The 18,245-nt window shown below is 44.7% G+C and overlaps 1 protein-coding gene across 2 annotated transcripts in view; it reads right to left on the bottom strand.

The window, feature by feature from the left end:
- Positions 1-2,521: 2,521 nt before the first annotated feature.
- LOC126561300 (myosin heavy chain, non-muscle) overlaps positions 2,522-18,245 on the bottom strand; it is a 35,085-nt gene continuing 19,361 nt past the window's right edge. Inside the window, exons 4-12 of one of the 2 annotated variants that reach the window (XM_050217347.1) lie at positions 15,777-15,898; positions 11,630-11,653; positions 9,593-9,685; positions 6,781-9,520; positions 6,393-6,697; positions 5,301-6,065; positions 4,166-5,227; positions 3,927-4,090; positions 2,522-2,724 (exon numbers count right to left, since the gene is read on the bottom strand). In XM_050217347.1, the coding sequence (XP_050073304.1) occupies positions 2,613-2,724; positions 3,927-4,090; positions 4,166-5,227; positions 5,301-6,065; positions 6,393-6,697; positions 6,781-9,520; positions 9,593-9,685; positions 11,630-11,653; positions 15,777-15,898 (5,387 nt within the window). In that variant the 3' untranslated portion in view covers positions 2,522-2,612. Of the gene's footprint in view, positions 2,725-3,767; positions 3,814-3,926; positions 4,091-4,165; positions 5,228-5,300; positions 6,066-6,392; positions 6,698-6,780; positions 9,521-9,592; positions 9,686-11,629; positions 11,654-15,776; positions 15,899-18,245 lie in introns of those variants that run through there. The other variant, XM_050217348.1, reaches the window with a different exon arrangement.

Raw genomic sequence — 18,245 nt, 5'->3', positions numbered from 1 at the left:
AAGGTGTTCAACAAAAAGATGTGCGGCCTCAAGACGCATCTAACGGTATGCTGGACGCCAGGATCGGACCAGGAAAAGTTCGGCGAAACAATATTTTTTTCGGACGGAAAGAAATTTATTTTGTCAAGCAAAAATATTTTTCCCCACGGAAAGAAAATTATTTCGGCCCTAAAAAATTTGGGCCGTGCTACCTCCCGACTGGTATGCTCTCCTGTTACCTGGTATCGAAATTTGGAGCAGAAAATCGGAGAAAACTCCCTCGATTTTGGTCCGATCCTGAAGTCCGGCATACCGTTGGATGCGTCGTGGAGCCATGCATCTCTTTGTCCTTCATTTAATTTCGACTAGGGAAACAAACAGAGAAAAATGTATTGTAATCAAGGAGAATGTAGAACATTGCTATCTTAAGTTATTCGCAATACAATTAGGCTGTCAATGGAAAAAAAGGTTGAAGGTTTACAGATTTCGGAGTTTACAAGCATCCTATAGTGTGCATGCATCCCGGAGTTTGCGGGTGCAAAGGTAAGTTCTACCGGGCCTTGACTAGTTTAAAACACCATTAAAAGCGTACCCTTTTTTTCAATATTTAAACGATATTTTATTATCAATTTTAATCATTTGCTGCAATGTGTGTAAGTGCACGCACACGCAGCTGGTTTCCGATTTATCATCATCTTCTATAAAAAAGTACATAGGGCTTATTAAATGTATGTAACAGGGGATTGGAAAGGAGGATGAGAAGAGGGGCAGGGAACGTGAAGGCGAGCGTGAGGAGGTCCAGACTGTGTTTTGAGTTTCTTTTTTTATCATTTTCATTGAATTGCTTCCAAAATTGTATCCTTTTCTTCTCCCAAATTCGACGAGAAATAGCAAAAAAGTGTTTGAGTGTATGTGTGTGTGTTCTAGGTACGGAGGAGGGGAACGTTTATTGATCACCACCCACTCTACTAGGCTATTTACCCTTCCATTTCTCTCTGGCTGTCTCTCACTTTCTACCACTCTCTTATCTCTCGGATTCGTTTTCAAGGCATGCTTCGACAGCGGCGACTGCTGTGCGATTCGATTTTAAAGTATAATAGTAATCATAATAATAATCATAATAGTAAAAGTAATAATACACAGTTAAATAAAGGACGAAAAAAAGTAGAAAGAATTAAAAATCATTAAATAATAATCAAATTTAAGAGAAGATACGGAAATAAAACAAAACAGAAAAAAAAATCCACGAAAATGCTTCTGCTCTGTCTCTCTTTTTCATTTCTTATTTTTGCTGTCCCTTCGTTTTTTGACCCATTTTTAACGCTTTTCTTTACAAGTAAAACAGTACGACGAACGACTTAAATGATCCCGATGCTACGTACGAAGCGGCTATTAAAACAGATAATCAGATAGGAGACAAAACTCACCTCTTTCTGAGATATCTTTTCAGAGGTGTGTACACAAGCAAAAAATACACATACTTAACACCACACACAAGTAAGGACGGAACGAGAAACAGAAAACATGAATCAAAAGATAGAATTTTAAAAAATCACACAAAAAAGAACAAACGGAGAACGTATGATGATCATAAGATCACGAGGGTTACGGATTTTCTTGGGTTGGAAGGAGGGTTACTGGAAGATGAAACCACCCCTACTAGGCGCATAGTTGGGGGCCTTTGCATGTGCCATTTGGCGATACAAATACAACAAAAAAGAACACCCTTTTCCACACATTTTCAGTTCCAACTCTCCCCCTCGCTCTTTTTCTCTCTTGTTCGATCGATCTAGCTAGATTTGATTGTTTTTAAACATGGCACTTTGCTAAGGGTAGTCACACACTCACACTTCTCTTTCTTGTCTCATTTATCATCCGGTCATAAAAACCATTCTTCTTTGCGTGATCATTCTCTAATCAGGCTGCTACATTACTACAACTACTACTGCTGGTTCGTTAAAAATTTTCATTAACCATCTAAGAACAAAGAGAAAGAGAGAGACAGAGAGAAAGAGAGGCAAATAGAGAAAGATAGAGAGAGTGTGTGTGTACAGAATAAATTCCGTTGTGTCTTTCCAAGGTGTCCTCATCCATCTCTACGTTTCTTATAAATTAACAGGAATGTAAACAAAACGCGCAATGGGACCGAAAAAAATCCATCTTACTTTTATATATATAAAAAAAATCAACTTTCTTGCGCAAAAATCATTTAAAGCAGGATACGGAGAATAAACGAAACGATTCAACGAACAAGAAACACATTCTTAATCCTGTCTCTGCATCGAACTGCACCAAGTCCGAAACCATTTTATGCCCTCTTTCAACTAAGTTAATCCTTACTGTGTGTCGGGTGGTGCCGTTGGGGCCCTTCGAGCCAGGTAAATGCATCGTTCCGTACTTACGTGTTTTGTGTATGTGTGTGTGTGTTTGTATGTCCCATCCTGTCCCTTTATCATGTCGTCGCTTTATTGCTGGTAAACAACACCATTTAATGTATGCATTATTGCCACCTAGATTCGTGTTCCACTCCCTTTTTCTCAGTAAAGGTTGCCGCCGGAATGGTGGTAGAGTTGTTGGTGTTGCGATTGATACTGTTGCTGCTGCTACTGTTTGCCATTGGAAGACGTCTTTCGTCAGTTGCTGTTATCTTCGCCATCGAGCGATTCATCCTGCACCGAGATCGAGTCGTTCTCGCGTTTCGGTGTCAATCGGGACGAGCTGAGACTGCCCATTGCGCCACCCCGTCTGAAGAGGGAGAGAAAAAGATTCGTTAATACACACACACACACATATCACACTACATTTTATAGTGTCACTAATAAGCACACTCTAACTTTCTCTCTTTAAAGGTTATTGTAGTCGAGTAGTCGGATTAGTGCAAACAAACAGTAACAACACGGAGAAAGAGAAAACAAAGCATTTCTGGGATGTTCAAGACGCCCAAGGGAAGGCTCGGCAACATTGGCAGGGGAGCAGAAAACATGCAACAATTTTAATTTGCACTATTCGATCGAGGGTTGAAGATCAAGGATGAACAAGACGGGTTCTCTAGTATAAATGCATAACGGAAAACACTATCAAATATAATTCCATCGGTGAGCAAGGTGTGAGTGGAACATACTGTATAATATTGCATGCTGCCGGTGCCACTTAAGGACACAAAAAGATAAGGAGTTTCGATTAGGGAGATTTTAGTACTTAATCTAATTTTAACAGTGAAATGTTGAGGCTTTTACACACTCAAGATTCAATCTTCCTTCCAACGAGAGAGAGAGAGAGAGGCTTTTACAGTGTGCTAAAGTATAAATACACTGAGGTAAGAACTCTCTCAGGGCGCAAAGAGAATCTTGAGGATGTAAATCAGGTATCCTGTAGAAGACGCCTGGACAATAAATGAAAAAACAAAACAAAAACACACCAAAACACATGGCCACGCACAACAAAAAAAAAAACAGAACGCAGAACAAAGAAGGATTTCTCGTCTCCCCCCATTCAACATTACCTTGAACGCACACATTTACTTTAGAGATATAGTTGAGGTTTACTCTTATCACATCCATTAATCGCGTGAATCGCGCCCTTGCGCCCCCCGTACATCTTTTCCATCTAAATCAGCCTTCTTCTTCAAATAACACGACGTTAGAATACGCGTAACATGGAACAAAAATTCAACTATCATCCTATTTTGAAGCCTACACGGTTACGGTCCTCTCTTTTTACTACACTGTGCACAGATATATTAATATCAACAGCGCTAAAGGCTTTTCGGAGTCAAATCCAACTCCCGGGCTTGATTGTGGATTGTGTGTTTACTTTTTAGAGTCTTTGTGTATGCTATCGGAAACGGATAACGAGTTACGAAAAGAGATATGTATCAACTTTTTTGTTTTCTTTGAACAGGAAATAGGGTGGCGATTTCACGTGGAGCATGCATGTGTGCAACTTACCTCAGCTTTGACTTCAGTGCGTTCACCTCCCGTGATAGTGCTTCGTGACTTTCGAGCATATCCTCGCACTCTCGCTGGGCCTTCCGTTTCAGTGTTTTCTCCTTCTGGATCTCTTCTTCCGCCTCGTCCAAGTTGCGTTTCAGCGTCTTCATGCGATTGTTGGCCTAGAAGAAAGCATAGCGGATCATAAAAAAAAAAAAGTTCTATTTGACACCCCTTCTACAACAGCAGCATTTTACCTTTTCGATCTGCTCCTTAAATTGATCGGCATGTCGTCGCTCGTCTTCGATGTTCATCGTCAGCTCCTTGATGCGTTTTTCCAGCTTGCGGTTTGCCTTCTGCACCGCCAACCGTTCCTTCGTTTCGTTTTCGAGCTGCTTCTCCAGGTTCATGTTCTTCGCCTCAGATGCGGCCGTAGCCGCCTTCAGCTTCGTGCGCAGTGCCGTCTCCTGTTCAGACAGTTTCGCCTTCAGTTCCTTGTTCAACCGCTCGAGGCCACACTTGAGCGCTTCGTTGTTCTGGGCGTTGGATTTCTCCGTCGCCAGCTCGGTCGTCAGCTGCTCGATCGTTAGCTGCGCCTTACGGTTTCGGTCCACCATCAGTTCAAGGTTAGATTGTTCTTCCTCCAGCTCTTCTTCGAGTGTGGCAATGCGTGCCTCGAGGCGTCGCTTTTCATCGATCATGAGCGAACCCTTGTTGGAGTTGGAGTTGATTTCCTCGAGCAGCTCGTCCCGTTCGCCTTCGGCGGCACGGCGCGCCCGCTCCGAACTGGAAAGATCCTCGGACAGCTGCATTACGTCCGCTTCGAGCGTTTTCACCTTGCGCTCGGACTCCTTACTAATGGCGGCTAACTCCTCCTTAGCCGCCTTAGCTTCCTCGGCGTCACGGATCGCATCTTTGATTTGTGCCTGCAGCTTCTTTGCCTGCTTCAGTGCGTCCTCCTTTACCTTGTTGTTCATCTCGAGCGTGGCCTCCATGTCCTTGATGTCGCCCTCGAGCTTTTTCTTCGCGGCTACCGCTGCCGCACGCTGCTTACGCTCCTCATCCAACTCGGCCTCGAGATCGCGCAACGCTTTGACCAGCCCGCGACGCTTCTCTTCCGACTGTTCCTCCTTTGCCTGAATGTCACGTTCGAATTGTGCGCGCAGTGCCTGCATGTTCACCTCCAACCGCAGCTTGGCATCCTCGGTCAGCTGCAGATCGTCCTCGAGCTCCTCGTTTTGTGCTTTTAGTTCTGCCAGCTGGCTTTCTAGGGCCCGCTTTGCCTTTTCAAGCTCGTGCACATTTTTGTCGGCTGTCCCCTAAGAAATTGTAAAAAATAAAAGGAAAAGTTTAAGAAGTAATACAATCAAAGCGCAATACACACTATCTTACCTGTGTATTTGCCAGCTCGTCCAGCTCATTCTGCAGACCCTTTCGCTTCGTTTCCAGCTCGTCAATCTTCTCAAACGCTTCATCCAACTCGCGGGACAGCGAAAGAACCTTCGTTTCCTTCTCGCGCGCCTCACGCTCGGCAGCATCACGCTCCTGGGCCACCTGCTCACCGATTGCCTTCTCCTCGGCCAACACTTTGTCGAAGTTCTTCTGCTTCTTTTCCAACTCCAGCACCTTGGTGCGCTGCGTTTCCAGCTCGATGGTAGCATCTTCCAGCTCGGACTGGATCTTTTTCTTGCTCTTGTCCAAACGATCGTTAGCCGCCTGCAGTTCCTGGATCTGGCGTTGAAGCGTTTCGATGTCTTTGTTCATCTTTTTCTTCGACTCTTCCAGCTCCTTGGCAATGTCCGAATCTTCCTCGGAGCGTTTCTTCAGATCCTGAATGGTAAAGTTCAGTTCGGCCAGCTTCTTCTCGTAATTGGTCTTTGCTTCCTCGTCCTCTTCAAGCTGCTCTTGGAGCGCTTCCTTCTCCGACTCGATTTGACGCAGTTTAGAGCTCAGGGCAAGCTTCTGACGCGTTTCCTCCTCGAGCAGCTGCTGGGCTTCGGTAAGCTGACTTTCAAGATTGCCGGCACTCTTTATCGCGGCCGATGCCTTCAGTTCTGCTTCGTCCAGCTGTTGCGTGATGTTTTCCGTTTCTTGCTGAAGCTTTGTCACCTTATCCTGCAGCTCAACGCGAACACGGTCGACTTCGGTCAATTTAACCTGATTGAATGGAGGATATGTTCAAAGAAAACATTAGTATTTTGTTTAACGGAAGAATTTTCTTGAGCACATGAAGTGAAATTTAGCGGATTTGCGACTTTTTCAATTCATGCTCAAATGATGTTGAGATTTCATTTCACAAGACTACACAGGTTCGTACTTCGAAATACTCAACGTAATCCTAGTAAGAGTTTCGCACAATTAAAAAGTGAACGCAAGAGCATGCATGCACGAAAGAAAAAAAAAAGAATATAATCGAAAGCTTCAAATCGTGCCAAACTAATCCATAATCAAATAATTGGATCATTTGTTTTCCATTTCCCTTACCTGAAGCTCAGCGATCTGTGTTTCCGCCTGTTTACGCCGACGATCGTTCTCCTGACGCGATTGATTTACGTTGCGCAGCTCGGTGGCAAGATCCGCATTTTCTGCCTCAAGCTGTTGCTTGCTCTTTTCCAGTCCACCCTTCAACTTCTTCAGATTTTCCAGCTGCTCGTTGATGGAGGAAATTTCCTGCGCGTGTTTGTGACGCATGTCCATCAGTGTCGATTCGTGGTTGGCAGACTCATCCTCAAGCGTCTTTTTCAGTGTGGCGACCTCCTGTTCCCGTTTCGAACGCAGTTCTTGTTGTGCTGTGGGGAAGAAAGTAATGCTTCTGATGAATATTCAAACGCTTTCGGTGAGCCGTTGCGATTAGCTGCACACGATATCTTACCGGCTGTAGTATCCAGAGAATCCAACAGTTCGTTCTTGAGCGCCTCGAGCTCCTCGTTCAAATCGCGCTTTTGCTTCTCCGCCTTGGAACGGGCCAGCTTTTCCGCTTCCAGATCCTCCTGAATCTCGGCCAGCTGTGATTCGAGTTCGCGCTGAGTTTTCTGAGCCGCAGCCTTTGCGGCCGACTCTTCGTCGATGCGCACAAGCGTTTGGGCTAATTCTTCTTCACGTTTTACCAGCTGCTGCTGCATTTCCTCAATCTGCATGCGCCGCTCGTTGATCTGCTCTTTAAGGTCCGCTACTTCCGTTTCAATCTTTCGCTTTGAACGATCCGCTTCCTGGCGCTGCTGGTGATCTTTCAGCAAGCGCTCTTCCAGCTCTGCGATCGTTGATTCGTGTTTCACCTTCAGCTTGGCAAGATGTTTCGCTTTTTCCTCTTCTTCGGCGAGCGTTTGAGAAAGGTCATTAGCACGCTCCTCGAGCAGCTTCTTTTCCTTCACCAGCTTGTGGTTCTGGTCTTCAATCAGCGCTACGTCTTCCTCCATTTTCTTCAGCTTTGCATCGAGTTGGACCTTTTCAAGCTGGAGCTTCTGGCGGGCAGCTTCTTCCTCTTCTAGCTGCTCCTCCAAATCCTGGATATTGATTTGCAGCTTCTTTTTCTCGCTCGTCAGTGCGTTAACGCGTTCCTCCTCTTCTTCGATGCGTGACTCAAGATCCTGCATAAGCTCCTCAAGTTCTTGTTTGCGAGCGACTAGACGAGCGCGTCCTTCTTCCGCTTCGGCACAAAGCTCAATCTCCGCCTGCAGCTGTTCGGCCAGATGTGTCTTTTCTTCCATTGCCTGTTGATACTTCTTCTCGTACTCCTGCGAGTTCTTGGACAAATTCTCCAGTTTGTCACGGATCTGGCGCAGCTCATCCTCCTTCTGCACAAGCTTCTCTTCCTGCTTGGTCACCTCCAGCAGCGGTTTCACCTTCGTGTACAGACGCCACCACTGCCAGTTGCGTAGCTTCAGATAAGCGGCACAGTTGCGCTGAATAATGCGAATCGCGTTCAGCTGCTGCAGTCGCTTCTGATAGTTGCGACGGGCCAGGAAACCACGGCAGAACGCCTGGAAGTTGACGATCAAATCCGTAATCTTGTAGTCACGCTCCTCTTCCAGATGAGCCAACACGCCCGCACGGAAGAAGATCTTCGACTGCCCGATACGGTACAGATTGCTGTCGAGCTCGAGCGATTTGATCATCTGCTCGCAGGCACGCTTGCCATCCATGAAACCCTTCGGAATAACGTTCGGCGTAAGCAGCTCGTACCGCTGACGGAACTCTTGGAACGGAATGCGATTGGGGAAGCCCTGGCGACAGATACGGATACCCTCGAGCACACCGTTACAGCGCAGCTGGTCCAACACAAGCGGTGCATCGATCTTGCCCGCCCGTTTCTCGTGGTTCGGAATGATACAGCGCACAAAGTTCGGGTTCGTGTTGCGCAGCGTGTCCATCAGTTTCGCCAACTGCTCCTTGTATAGATGCGACACAGTACGGAACATACCCTTGCGCGTACGGGCCCCGAACTGCGTGTCGGTGAGCGCCTGCTGTGCCATACCGACAATCTCAGCGTCCTTCCAGATCTGCACCACGAAAGGATCCTGCGATGCTTGCAGCAATGAAACGACGTTCTCGTTCAGTGGATCCATGTTCTTCATCAACCATTTCGTCGCTGAGTAATCCACCTTGCCGGCGTAATGAACCACCGCAAAGTCCGCCACACCTCGGAAGTCCGTCTTCATGAACTTCGGATGCATGGAATGGGCGGCAGCCAGCTTCTCCACAAACGATTTGTCGGTCGCTTTCGGGAACCAGCATTCCTCGTCCAGCAGCGCCATAATACCACCTGGCTTGTCGATCAGATCAATCGTCGGTTGCAGATCCAGCCCGAAATCGATAAACTTCCACTCGATCCCTTCACGCTGGTATTCCTCCTGCTCGAGGATGAACATGGTATGGTTGAACAGCTGTTGCAACTTCTCGTTCGTATAGTTGATGCACAGCTGTTCGAACGAGTTAAGCTCGAATATTTCAAATCCGGCCATATCGAGAATGCCGATGAAGGATGCACCCTGGCGCTTGGTACGATCGAGCGATCGATTTATCCTGTTCACCAGCCACTTGAACATCTTCTCGTAGCACGCCTTCGCGATTGCTTCCACCGCAAACTCCACCTGTTCCCGCGTTTGCGCCTTGGTCACAAAATCGCGCCCCACCTTGATACGGGGCGTCAGGAATGCTTTCGTCATGTCCGTCACGCTCAGCCCGAGCAGGTGAGCAATTTTCTGCGCAACCGTATTGTCGGGCAGTGTTGCCTGATCCGAGTTACGCTCCTGCTTGAACGTCATCGAACCAAACAGCAAAACTGCACTTACGATGCGGAAGATCGAGTTAAAGTCCTCGGCCGTCATGCCCATAATGTTCATGCTTTTAACGGTAGCCTGGAACTCGGCGTAATCGTCCACGCCCGGTACCGGCAGCCCGCCGTTCGACAGGAACGGATACGTTTTGACGTCGTCGAGGATAAAGCGTTCGCGCTGTTCGGGCGATGCACCGGCCAGCAGCTGGTAGAAGATGTGGAATGTACGTTCATCCTTCGCTTGGCGAATGGCACGTGACTTCTCCAGCAGATACGTTTCGATGTTCGCACCGGAAATGTAGCCCGAAGCGTCAAAGTTTATTCGAATGAATTTGCCCTACAGTTGGAAGAGGAATAATGCGGTCATTAAACACTGTTAAAGAAGCGTCACCCGAAAAGCAATACTTACGAAACGAGACGAATTGTCGTTTTTCACCGTCTTGGCATTACCAAACGCTTCCAGAATGGGATTTGCCTGAAGCAATTGCTGCTCCAATTCACCCTAATAATTCAAATGCAATGGCGGAAAAGGGAAAACAAACAAATATCAATATTAGCGAATAATTAAACTTCCAGTTTTTTTTCTCTGTTTGTGAATCGAATTTTAAAAACGAATGTGTGTATACATGTAAATGCATTTAATTCCCATTGAAAGATTAAGATAGATGTAAGATATTTTATGGATAGTTACAGGAGGTGTATTACGATCGTAATCACCGTAATCATCGTAATCACGTAATGGATAGAATAATCCTACCAACAATTCAAACCTTATAAGACTGATTGAAAAAGATAAAGATAAAGGACTGTTCCTCAATACACCATCAATGACGACTTTACATTTCGTACACCGCAAAACGATCGTTCAAAATCACTGTGCAATACACTTAATCCATGACAAAACTACTTGCATTCGTACGATCTTAACCTACAGGCACACCACAACCATGCGTCGTTTATTTGCTAATGAAACCAAACCATTTCGTTCGATCTCTGTTATCTTTTCATCATTTAATAACGCATTCCTGCTACAGTAAAACTAGATACTTTAATAATGATTGTCAATCGCCACCCTCAACCATTATAGGCACGATCAGATCGGTGGTACGACAAGTGGCACCACCTAATGAGATAATTGCGACATTCCAACACCGATAAGGGCGGATAAGCAGTAGGGCAGCAGTAGGCGACAAATCACTTAGGGTGGAAAATAAATTGCAAATGAAATGCATCGAGAAAGGAAGAGACAAGAAAGATGGCTTTATGAATCGTTCGAAACGTAAGTGGAGTTATTAGTTGAGGGCGACAAAATTGGCTAAAAGCTAGGGGCACGTAAGAGAGTTGTACTGCTGAGCAAACGTAAAGTGTCAACAGGGCGGAATCAAAAGAAAACGTTACAAATGATAACAACGAAACTAAAAATCGATGCATTCGAATACTAATTGGAAAAGAGATAAAGAAAAGAAGATGATATTTGCAATGAATTAATAAAATCAAAATGAGTAAATGTGTACAGTAAAAAAGGAAGTATCGAAAACACAACCACTAAAGCTAACTAACAAACGAAAACTAGAAACAGTACACAGGTGAAACCGGTGCCGTAACACAGTGCAAACACAGTTGTTTGGTGCAAATGGTGCGCAACGGAAACATTTACTATATATATGTATACTTTACCGATAAACTCGTATGGTGGCCACCCTGTGTTTAGTAGTGTGTTTTGATTTTAGCCCACCGATGTGTAACCACAAACACACGCGAATGAAGCAGATGATGGTTGCGATATTTGGTGTCGATTTTTGGGGACGATTTATATTTTTTTAAAGCACCACATATTAGAGCACATCGCGTGATTAATTGGTAAAGGTGTACGCCAGCAAACAAAACAAACAAAGCGCAAAACAAACGCGCACCGATTAGCGACATTGGGGGTTAATGCATAAGCGCGTTTTTCAACATTAACGGCGAAACAAGGTAAGCATTTTGCATGATGATTGGCATGACGGACGGACGAACACGTGTGTGATGAATTGTAGTCGCAATGTGACGAAGGTGACAAAAGCCATCAATATATTGATTCATTATCATTAATGCATTATTGAGGATCGAAACAGTTTAGCAAAAAAGCAGTTTGCACAAATTTAGTTGGACGTTGATATTCAAATAGATGTGGGCGTGTGCATTTTGTTTGAAAAAGAGAAAGAAGAGAAAAACGATCACAATGTATTTTGGAGAAATTTTGAATAAAAAAAGAGGCAGATAGTAAATGTAAAACAAAACGGAAACAAAAAATAAAGTAACCAATATTGTGGATAAAAGTGAGTGAGTGAGGGGAAGTGAAGAAGGAAAACAAACGAACAAAAAAAAAACAACAATAAAAATCATAAATAAGAAAAAAATATGAATAATAAAATAAACAATCTTTAATCAAAACATAAATACTTACGATGATAAGTGCTGGCGTTGGTGTCTGTTTTAAATCCACAAACAAGTGCACAAGAAGACGATTTTTGCGGCAGCGATGAGTTATGCCGTAATCGAGCATAGTATATGTATACCAAGCGCATTTGCATGGTTGGCAGCACGCATAAACATTGATGCATATTGATGCAATATTCGTTGGCAAAAAAAGAGAGCAGGACATCGGAGTCGGAATGTGCGATAAACGAGGGTGAAATGTTTAGGTTTGCAGGTTCGTTTCAGTTACATGGAATGAGAAAAATATGAATCAAAAAAGAGACAAAAATTAGATAAAAATATGAAAAGAACATAATGAGGTATGAGATAGATGGAAAAAACTGAAAAAATGGAATTGGAAATTAATCTCAATTAAATCACCAACCAAGCAAGTCATCTATAGAGACAGAAGACTCAATACTGATGCTGTATAGAACCCATATATATGGAAGGACAGTGGAGAATCCACTACAATGACGGTGCTGTAACAGCTGGTCGGACGATCTACTATGCCAGAACGAGCTGCCGCCCCAAGTCTCTGCAAAGAGTTTAGCATACCGCTAGGTTTACGGGTACACTACACAGGAATATGTGACCTCTCGGCGGGAACTCTATCTCGAGGATACTCTTACTTTTGCACAATACGTACAACACACATGACCCGAATTTCACTGACAAGAGGTGTAGGTCTGTCTCTGGTTTTCCTCCAACAGACCAAATAGGGGAACTACTCAGCGAACGAGAAAAAACAATAATCACTAGGTTTCCAAAGGAACGGGGGTCACCAACACACCAACTCACAGACCACAACCGCGGAGTAGTAGTAGCCAAGAGTTCGCCATTTCTTAACCCTCCTCAGCAACAAACAACACAGTGTGCCAAAACCGCAAAAAGGTGGTTCACTCTTGTCAGTGTAATTAATAATATTTAATAAAATTCAACAGCTACCCATTTTTGGCATAACCAACCGATCGTCCATCGATGCAATGCACAACGGCAACATATCACCATCGGTCAAGGGAGGTGTTTGGCTCGCTCGCTCGGAGGAACTCGGAGCTGATGTTCGCGGATCGGTCATGTACGGTCGGTGGGTTGGGGAAGACATGTGCACCGAAAATCGACCGCACGGATTGCGACTTTCGATATTTTATCACCTACCGTATATCAGGGACTCCTTTTCTTACCCGGCTCGCCTCCTTTCGTCGCTGACCCTTGCGGCAATGAAGCATAGGGTAGGGTGGTTCGTGTGACCGGTTTTTGTTTATATAATTCGCACCATATTGGGCGTGATAGAATGGATTACAACAGCACCCGCACACCCGATTTGAAGAGAGCCCTGTGTTCTCCTCCTCCACGTCCGATTTCTTGCTGCTTTTACGACACACCAAAGGGCATGGAGCGGAGAGCACACGCCTTTTATAGAATCCTGTCCAGGCATGGAGGAGAGAGACTTTTTTGCGGTTTTTATCTCCGCCCATTACAGCTTTTCCGTCTGCTCCTCGTGCTGAGCATTGAGGTTTGTCCGAGGGGTTGGGGGGGGGGGGGTTTGGAGTTGGCTTTTTTTCTTCTTACGATAATAAGCAATGTGTTTCGCTTTTTCTTCCTTGCAATACTACACAAGTTTAACATAGTTTCTCTGGGGGGAAGCTTGGTTTTTTGTGCATTTGCCATTTTATTGCTGTTGCTGTCGTCATTCATCACATTCGATTAGCGATTAGCGATCGCTGCCGCTGACAACATCTATGAACAGTGTCAATCAGCGAAAGACCAATAGGGACCTGTTCTCGGGCTGTTTGATAGCGGATTTTGAGCATTCATTCAATAAACAAATCCTTCTGTGGTTCACTAGCCAACCGTTAGATTGTATCACGTTGCCAGAAAGAGCGACAAATTCTTTCGTAGTAGCGGAACCTTGGCCTCATCAAGCTTTAAGATAACAGAGGATTTCGCGATCTTGTAACATCAAGAAAACTCGCGGAGCTCCAATAGTAATGGATTAAATCATAAAACAAAACATCAATACCCAAACTTCTTCATTATACTGCGTTTCTGTTTAAGGCTTGAGCCTTCACCACTCTCAAAAGACAGAAAAAGCCCTCCCCATTAATGAATTGCTTGCAACAACGCTGCTCCGGCCGCTACAATGAACACGTTTATTTCGCAATTTCCCAATCTGTCGCACATTCGCTGACGACGGTCAATTATATTTTCATATTGCGGCCGCGTGTCCTCAATCTCGGTCCGGTCGGAGCCTTATGGAATCGACGCGTCCGCTGACTTAGTGTTGTGCTGCTATTTGGGCTCCAAATATGGGCTTTTTGAGCCCGCAGTCAACACATACACACACTCCCAGCAGCACTCAAGCGCCGCGCAGCAGGGCACACAGTTTACTTTTTCACTTACGAATTCATATGAAAGATCCGAACGATAAGCGTAGGTACCGAAGAAGGAAAAAACAAGGATCCACCATCAAAAAGTGGACCTCCTTCCTTCTTCTACTCGAGTTTGCGACAGGGCAAAATTTATGTTTCAATCTGTGTATTTCGTCCAAACAAGGTTATTTTCCTTTTTTTTTGTTTACGCTCAATCTCCCCTTTCTACATATATGCGTCCTAAAGTAAATTGCTCATTGTAAGGCTCTAGAGAGTTTGTGGTTCGATTTCTTAGGGGCACACACCGCTGATGGGTTACCGAAAATGGCAAATAAAAGCCCAATACACACTCGTACATTGGCTATCCCTTTTTTGGTGCTGGTTGGTATGGTTAAGAGATTGAACATTTTATTAACCTCCAAGAGTGTGCGACGAAAGACGATTTGCGGCGGGCAGGTTAAGAGGTGCACAGAAGAAGAGGGAGAATGATGTGAGTGCAGTTTCATGAATATTCCTACATCTTATTTCCATTTGCGAAAACTGGGCCACTAACCAACTGCATCTGCCAGCTGTGCAAATTCGATAGTACCAACGCCACACCACATTCAAAAAGCTCGGCGACGATCATTTGCGCTCAATTAACACTAGAGACCACCGGAGTTACACGGTGGTGAGTCCCGTTCCCTTCGTGCAGTTGCATTCCTTGCAGCGTTAGGCTGAACGCAAGGCGCCTTAGTCTGCGATCTTAACCACATATCGTTGCGGTAGATCTTGTAGGGGGGAACAGCGCTTCAAGTCGGGTGTCCTCCGCGACGCGAAACGGCGAAGCAAATAAAAACGAGCCCATGAAATTGATCGATCGTTTGCCACCCGTGTGTCAACGGTCTCTCGCTCTTGCAGGGTGTGCATGCAAAAGGTAGAATCGCGGTATCGCGTGATGGATCTGTGTTCTCGGTTCTTGTGTTTATTTGCCGGGTATCGGGAATGCGCGCGACTTCTGGAGTGTTTAATGCTAATTTTTCCACTAATCGCAACGTTACACACGCACATGCGAGTCGACCGAGCTCGTTCATTTCCATTAGAATGTGATAATTAGTAATTAATTAATTTCTTCCTCCACAGTTTTTGCGCCACTTGACGATGATTTATGCATTTGCATGTACAAAACATGTGGAATCTGACAAATGAAGGTGTATAATCCTCTTTCCCGTGATGCGATAAGACTATCGGTACTAGAGCTTGTCATTGCACACAAAACTTTCGCTACAAGTTTGGTTAATTTCTCTACTTCGACGATGTAACCAAGAAGAGTTGCGACCCTTTTTTGGGCCGTAAAAGTTTTCTGCCAAGAGCGTACTTTATGTCCACCAACAACCGGACGTCACAAGCACCATGTGTGACCTGTATGAAGTTTGTTTCCCCTAAATGGGCATCGATTTGATGGCATTGCAGCACCGCGACAGAGTTTGGGAAGGTGCAGTCAGCCAAAATGGTGCACTAATGAGTGACGATGCCTTCAACGATCTTTCCCACCCTCGCTGTACTCCGGTGGTTTATGGGCATTCCATTTTATGCATCCCAATCAGCAGCAGACCGCAGCCAGACTTCGGAGTGCACGCTTTGACCTACATATTTTCAACGTTCTGCCACCAAATAGCACACACACAGCAACAACCGAACCACCATATGGTCAATTATTGGAAGCGTTTCCTCTCGGAGGGTTAACGTCGCAATTTCTCATGGACGGGAGGGGATGATACCTACCGCGACAGATCCCTTCGGTTTCGATGCGGCGACGTACGCTAAATACTGGATAACTTTCTTTGTGTTTTCGGTTTTACCCGCGCCCGACTCGCCAGTGCAAAGAATCGACTGATCTTCTCGATCTGCAAGGAAAAAGAAGAAGAAAGAGACAGAATAAATGGAAGGAAAATGGTGCATTTTGTTTCGCCGATGTTGGAAAGCACTGCTTGTCTCGCTGCGCCGATGAAATGACGATGATCTCGGGAGAAGTTGCTCGCAACTGCCACAAACGCAACGTACGCCGAGAAACGTAGTTCAGTGTTTGAGTTTCGCAGTGCAGTGTTCGCTAGACTTGCACGTCGTTTATCAGCTTGACATGTTTGTAAATGACATTCCTTACTGGAGCGCGATCGGCTTATCGTCTGGTGTTAGTTGATGATGCGCGCAAGGCCACTTGATGCGCTTTATATTTATTCTCCATCCGAGCAGGAACGATCGCAGAGCACCGTTTGTGTTTTTCTTTGCTAGATTATGCAAACCCTTTTCAAGCGCTTACGGCCCGTGCTCTTCATTGCCGACCGGTACGGTGCAAATGTTGGATCGCAAACCATCTCGCTTCTTGTGGTAATGAGTGCCATATTCGGATCCAACAGTTCAACTCCTTAGAATTTCCCGCGCGACGACCACTTTTCAATTTCAAACAGCATCTAATAGACTTGTTGACGTTGCCATTCGAGTCTATTACGGCTACAAGAGCAAAAAACAAACGCAAATGTCCACAACGAAACATATGTTTCGTAAAACGACATCTCAATGCTCGATTGAGGCACACGATAGATCCGCGTGTGGCTCGTCGTTGGCAGGATTTCTCACCGATGTTTGACGCTACCATAAATGGTCATCTGTGGTTCGCTCTTTTTTTTTTGTTACAACTTCACGCGACCTCATTAAGTCATTTGGTTAGTAGATCACAAAAAAAAATACTGTCATCGAACCATTGCCTTGCCTATTACCTGCTCCTCCTAACCTCGTGCAGAACTCACATTCGCCACATTTATTAGGGGGAAAAAAACGATTTTCTGAAAGAGCTTTACCGGACTACACCTCGCCAATATAGCTATGTAAATCGACAGCTTCCTAAAATGGTACGTCCACACACTCGCCACTACTGCTTCCACCCGATTACCGTTGGTGTTGCCCTTCGTCATCATATGTCTACTAATTGCTATGTGTGCTGAAGATTGATTAATTGCACGACAAAAAGGTCACAAACCAAGCAGGGCACCGCGATCAAAGCGCACTGTGTGAACAGTCCCGCCTAATTCGGTGTCCTGTGTCAATTTACGGTTGGGGTTTATCTCCGATCTCTTGCGATTGACTTGAAGTTAATTTAAATGTTTCAACAGTTCACTACACGATCGATCGTAAGCTATCATTCTATAAGAATGTTTGCGAATGAATGTCGGAGCAGGCTAAAATCTGTGACTTATTTGGTAATTTTCGGTCAACTGTATCGAAGCACACAAGCTGATCGTGATTGGTCATTTAAAGCTGCACGGTGCAATTGCAACCACATTCATTTTCATGGGGAACTTGGGGATTTTCATATCCATCCAATCAACTGGTCTGTGGCTGTTCTGCTAATGCTAATGTTGATCTGAATAAAATAACACTTTGTTGTTAATTAACTTTTCACGATACGAAGACGTCTTACTGTCCCCTGAATATATGCTAAAAATTTCTATCGTTTGTTTTAGTTCTATTCCAGTAACAATCAAGGAAGTAAGAGCTCCCTTTTCACAAGTTAGCAAGCGAATGTATACAGTATTATAGCACGCTTAATATTTCCCATCGATAGCAATGATCACCTTGCAACTTCGTGGACCTTCAAGTACATGAAGAGCGTATTAATGGAAGTGTAAGTACATACTCACACGAATCCAACACGTCAATAACTGTTACATCGAATGATTGTAGCAGTATAAAGTATTAAAGATGTAGCGGAAGCACACGCAACATGGCGGGAAAAAACGTTCGATGCACAGACGAAGTGAATCTGCCGCGATACAGTCACCCGTTTGTTAGACGTTTGGGATGGAAAATAGTTCTATGATGAATCACACAGACTGTTGAACGTACGGGTGCACCATGTGTAGCCTTTCATGCACTTAATACATGCTTGTCAGACGTCTTTTGTCTCTATGTCTTATTATCTGATGCAAGCAATTAACAAGCCATTTGGAATAACCACACATCCGACTATCAATAGTAAAAATAATCACATGTATAATGTACCGAAAAAAAAACAAGTCGTTTGTCTCGTAAATAACTCTCCGCATCTTACCATTAATGCACACGAATCGAGCGAAAGGCCACTAACTTCCGACCCTGCTTCTTGCGTGCGATCTTTATATGGTAATGCGACAAAAGACGAATTTTTATTAACCGTCCGTGTTGGACAGACCGTGTCCGAAAAATCAACTCACTTTT

Source organism: Anopheles maculipalpis, chromosome 3RL (assembly GCF_943734695.1).
Source record: "Anopheles maculipalpis chromosome 3RL, idAnoMacuDA_375_x, whole genome shotgun sequence".
Lineage (NCBI taxonomy): Eukaryota > Metazoa > Arthropoda > Insecta > Diptera > Culicidae > Anopheles > Anopheles maculipalpis.
This window is presented reverse-complemented; position numbering and strand designations above follow the sequence as displayed.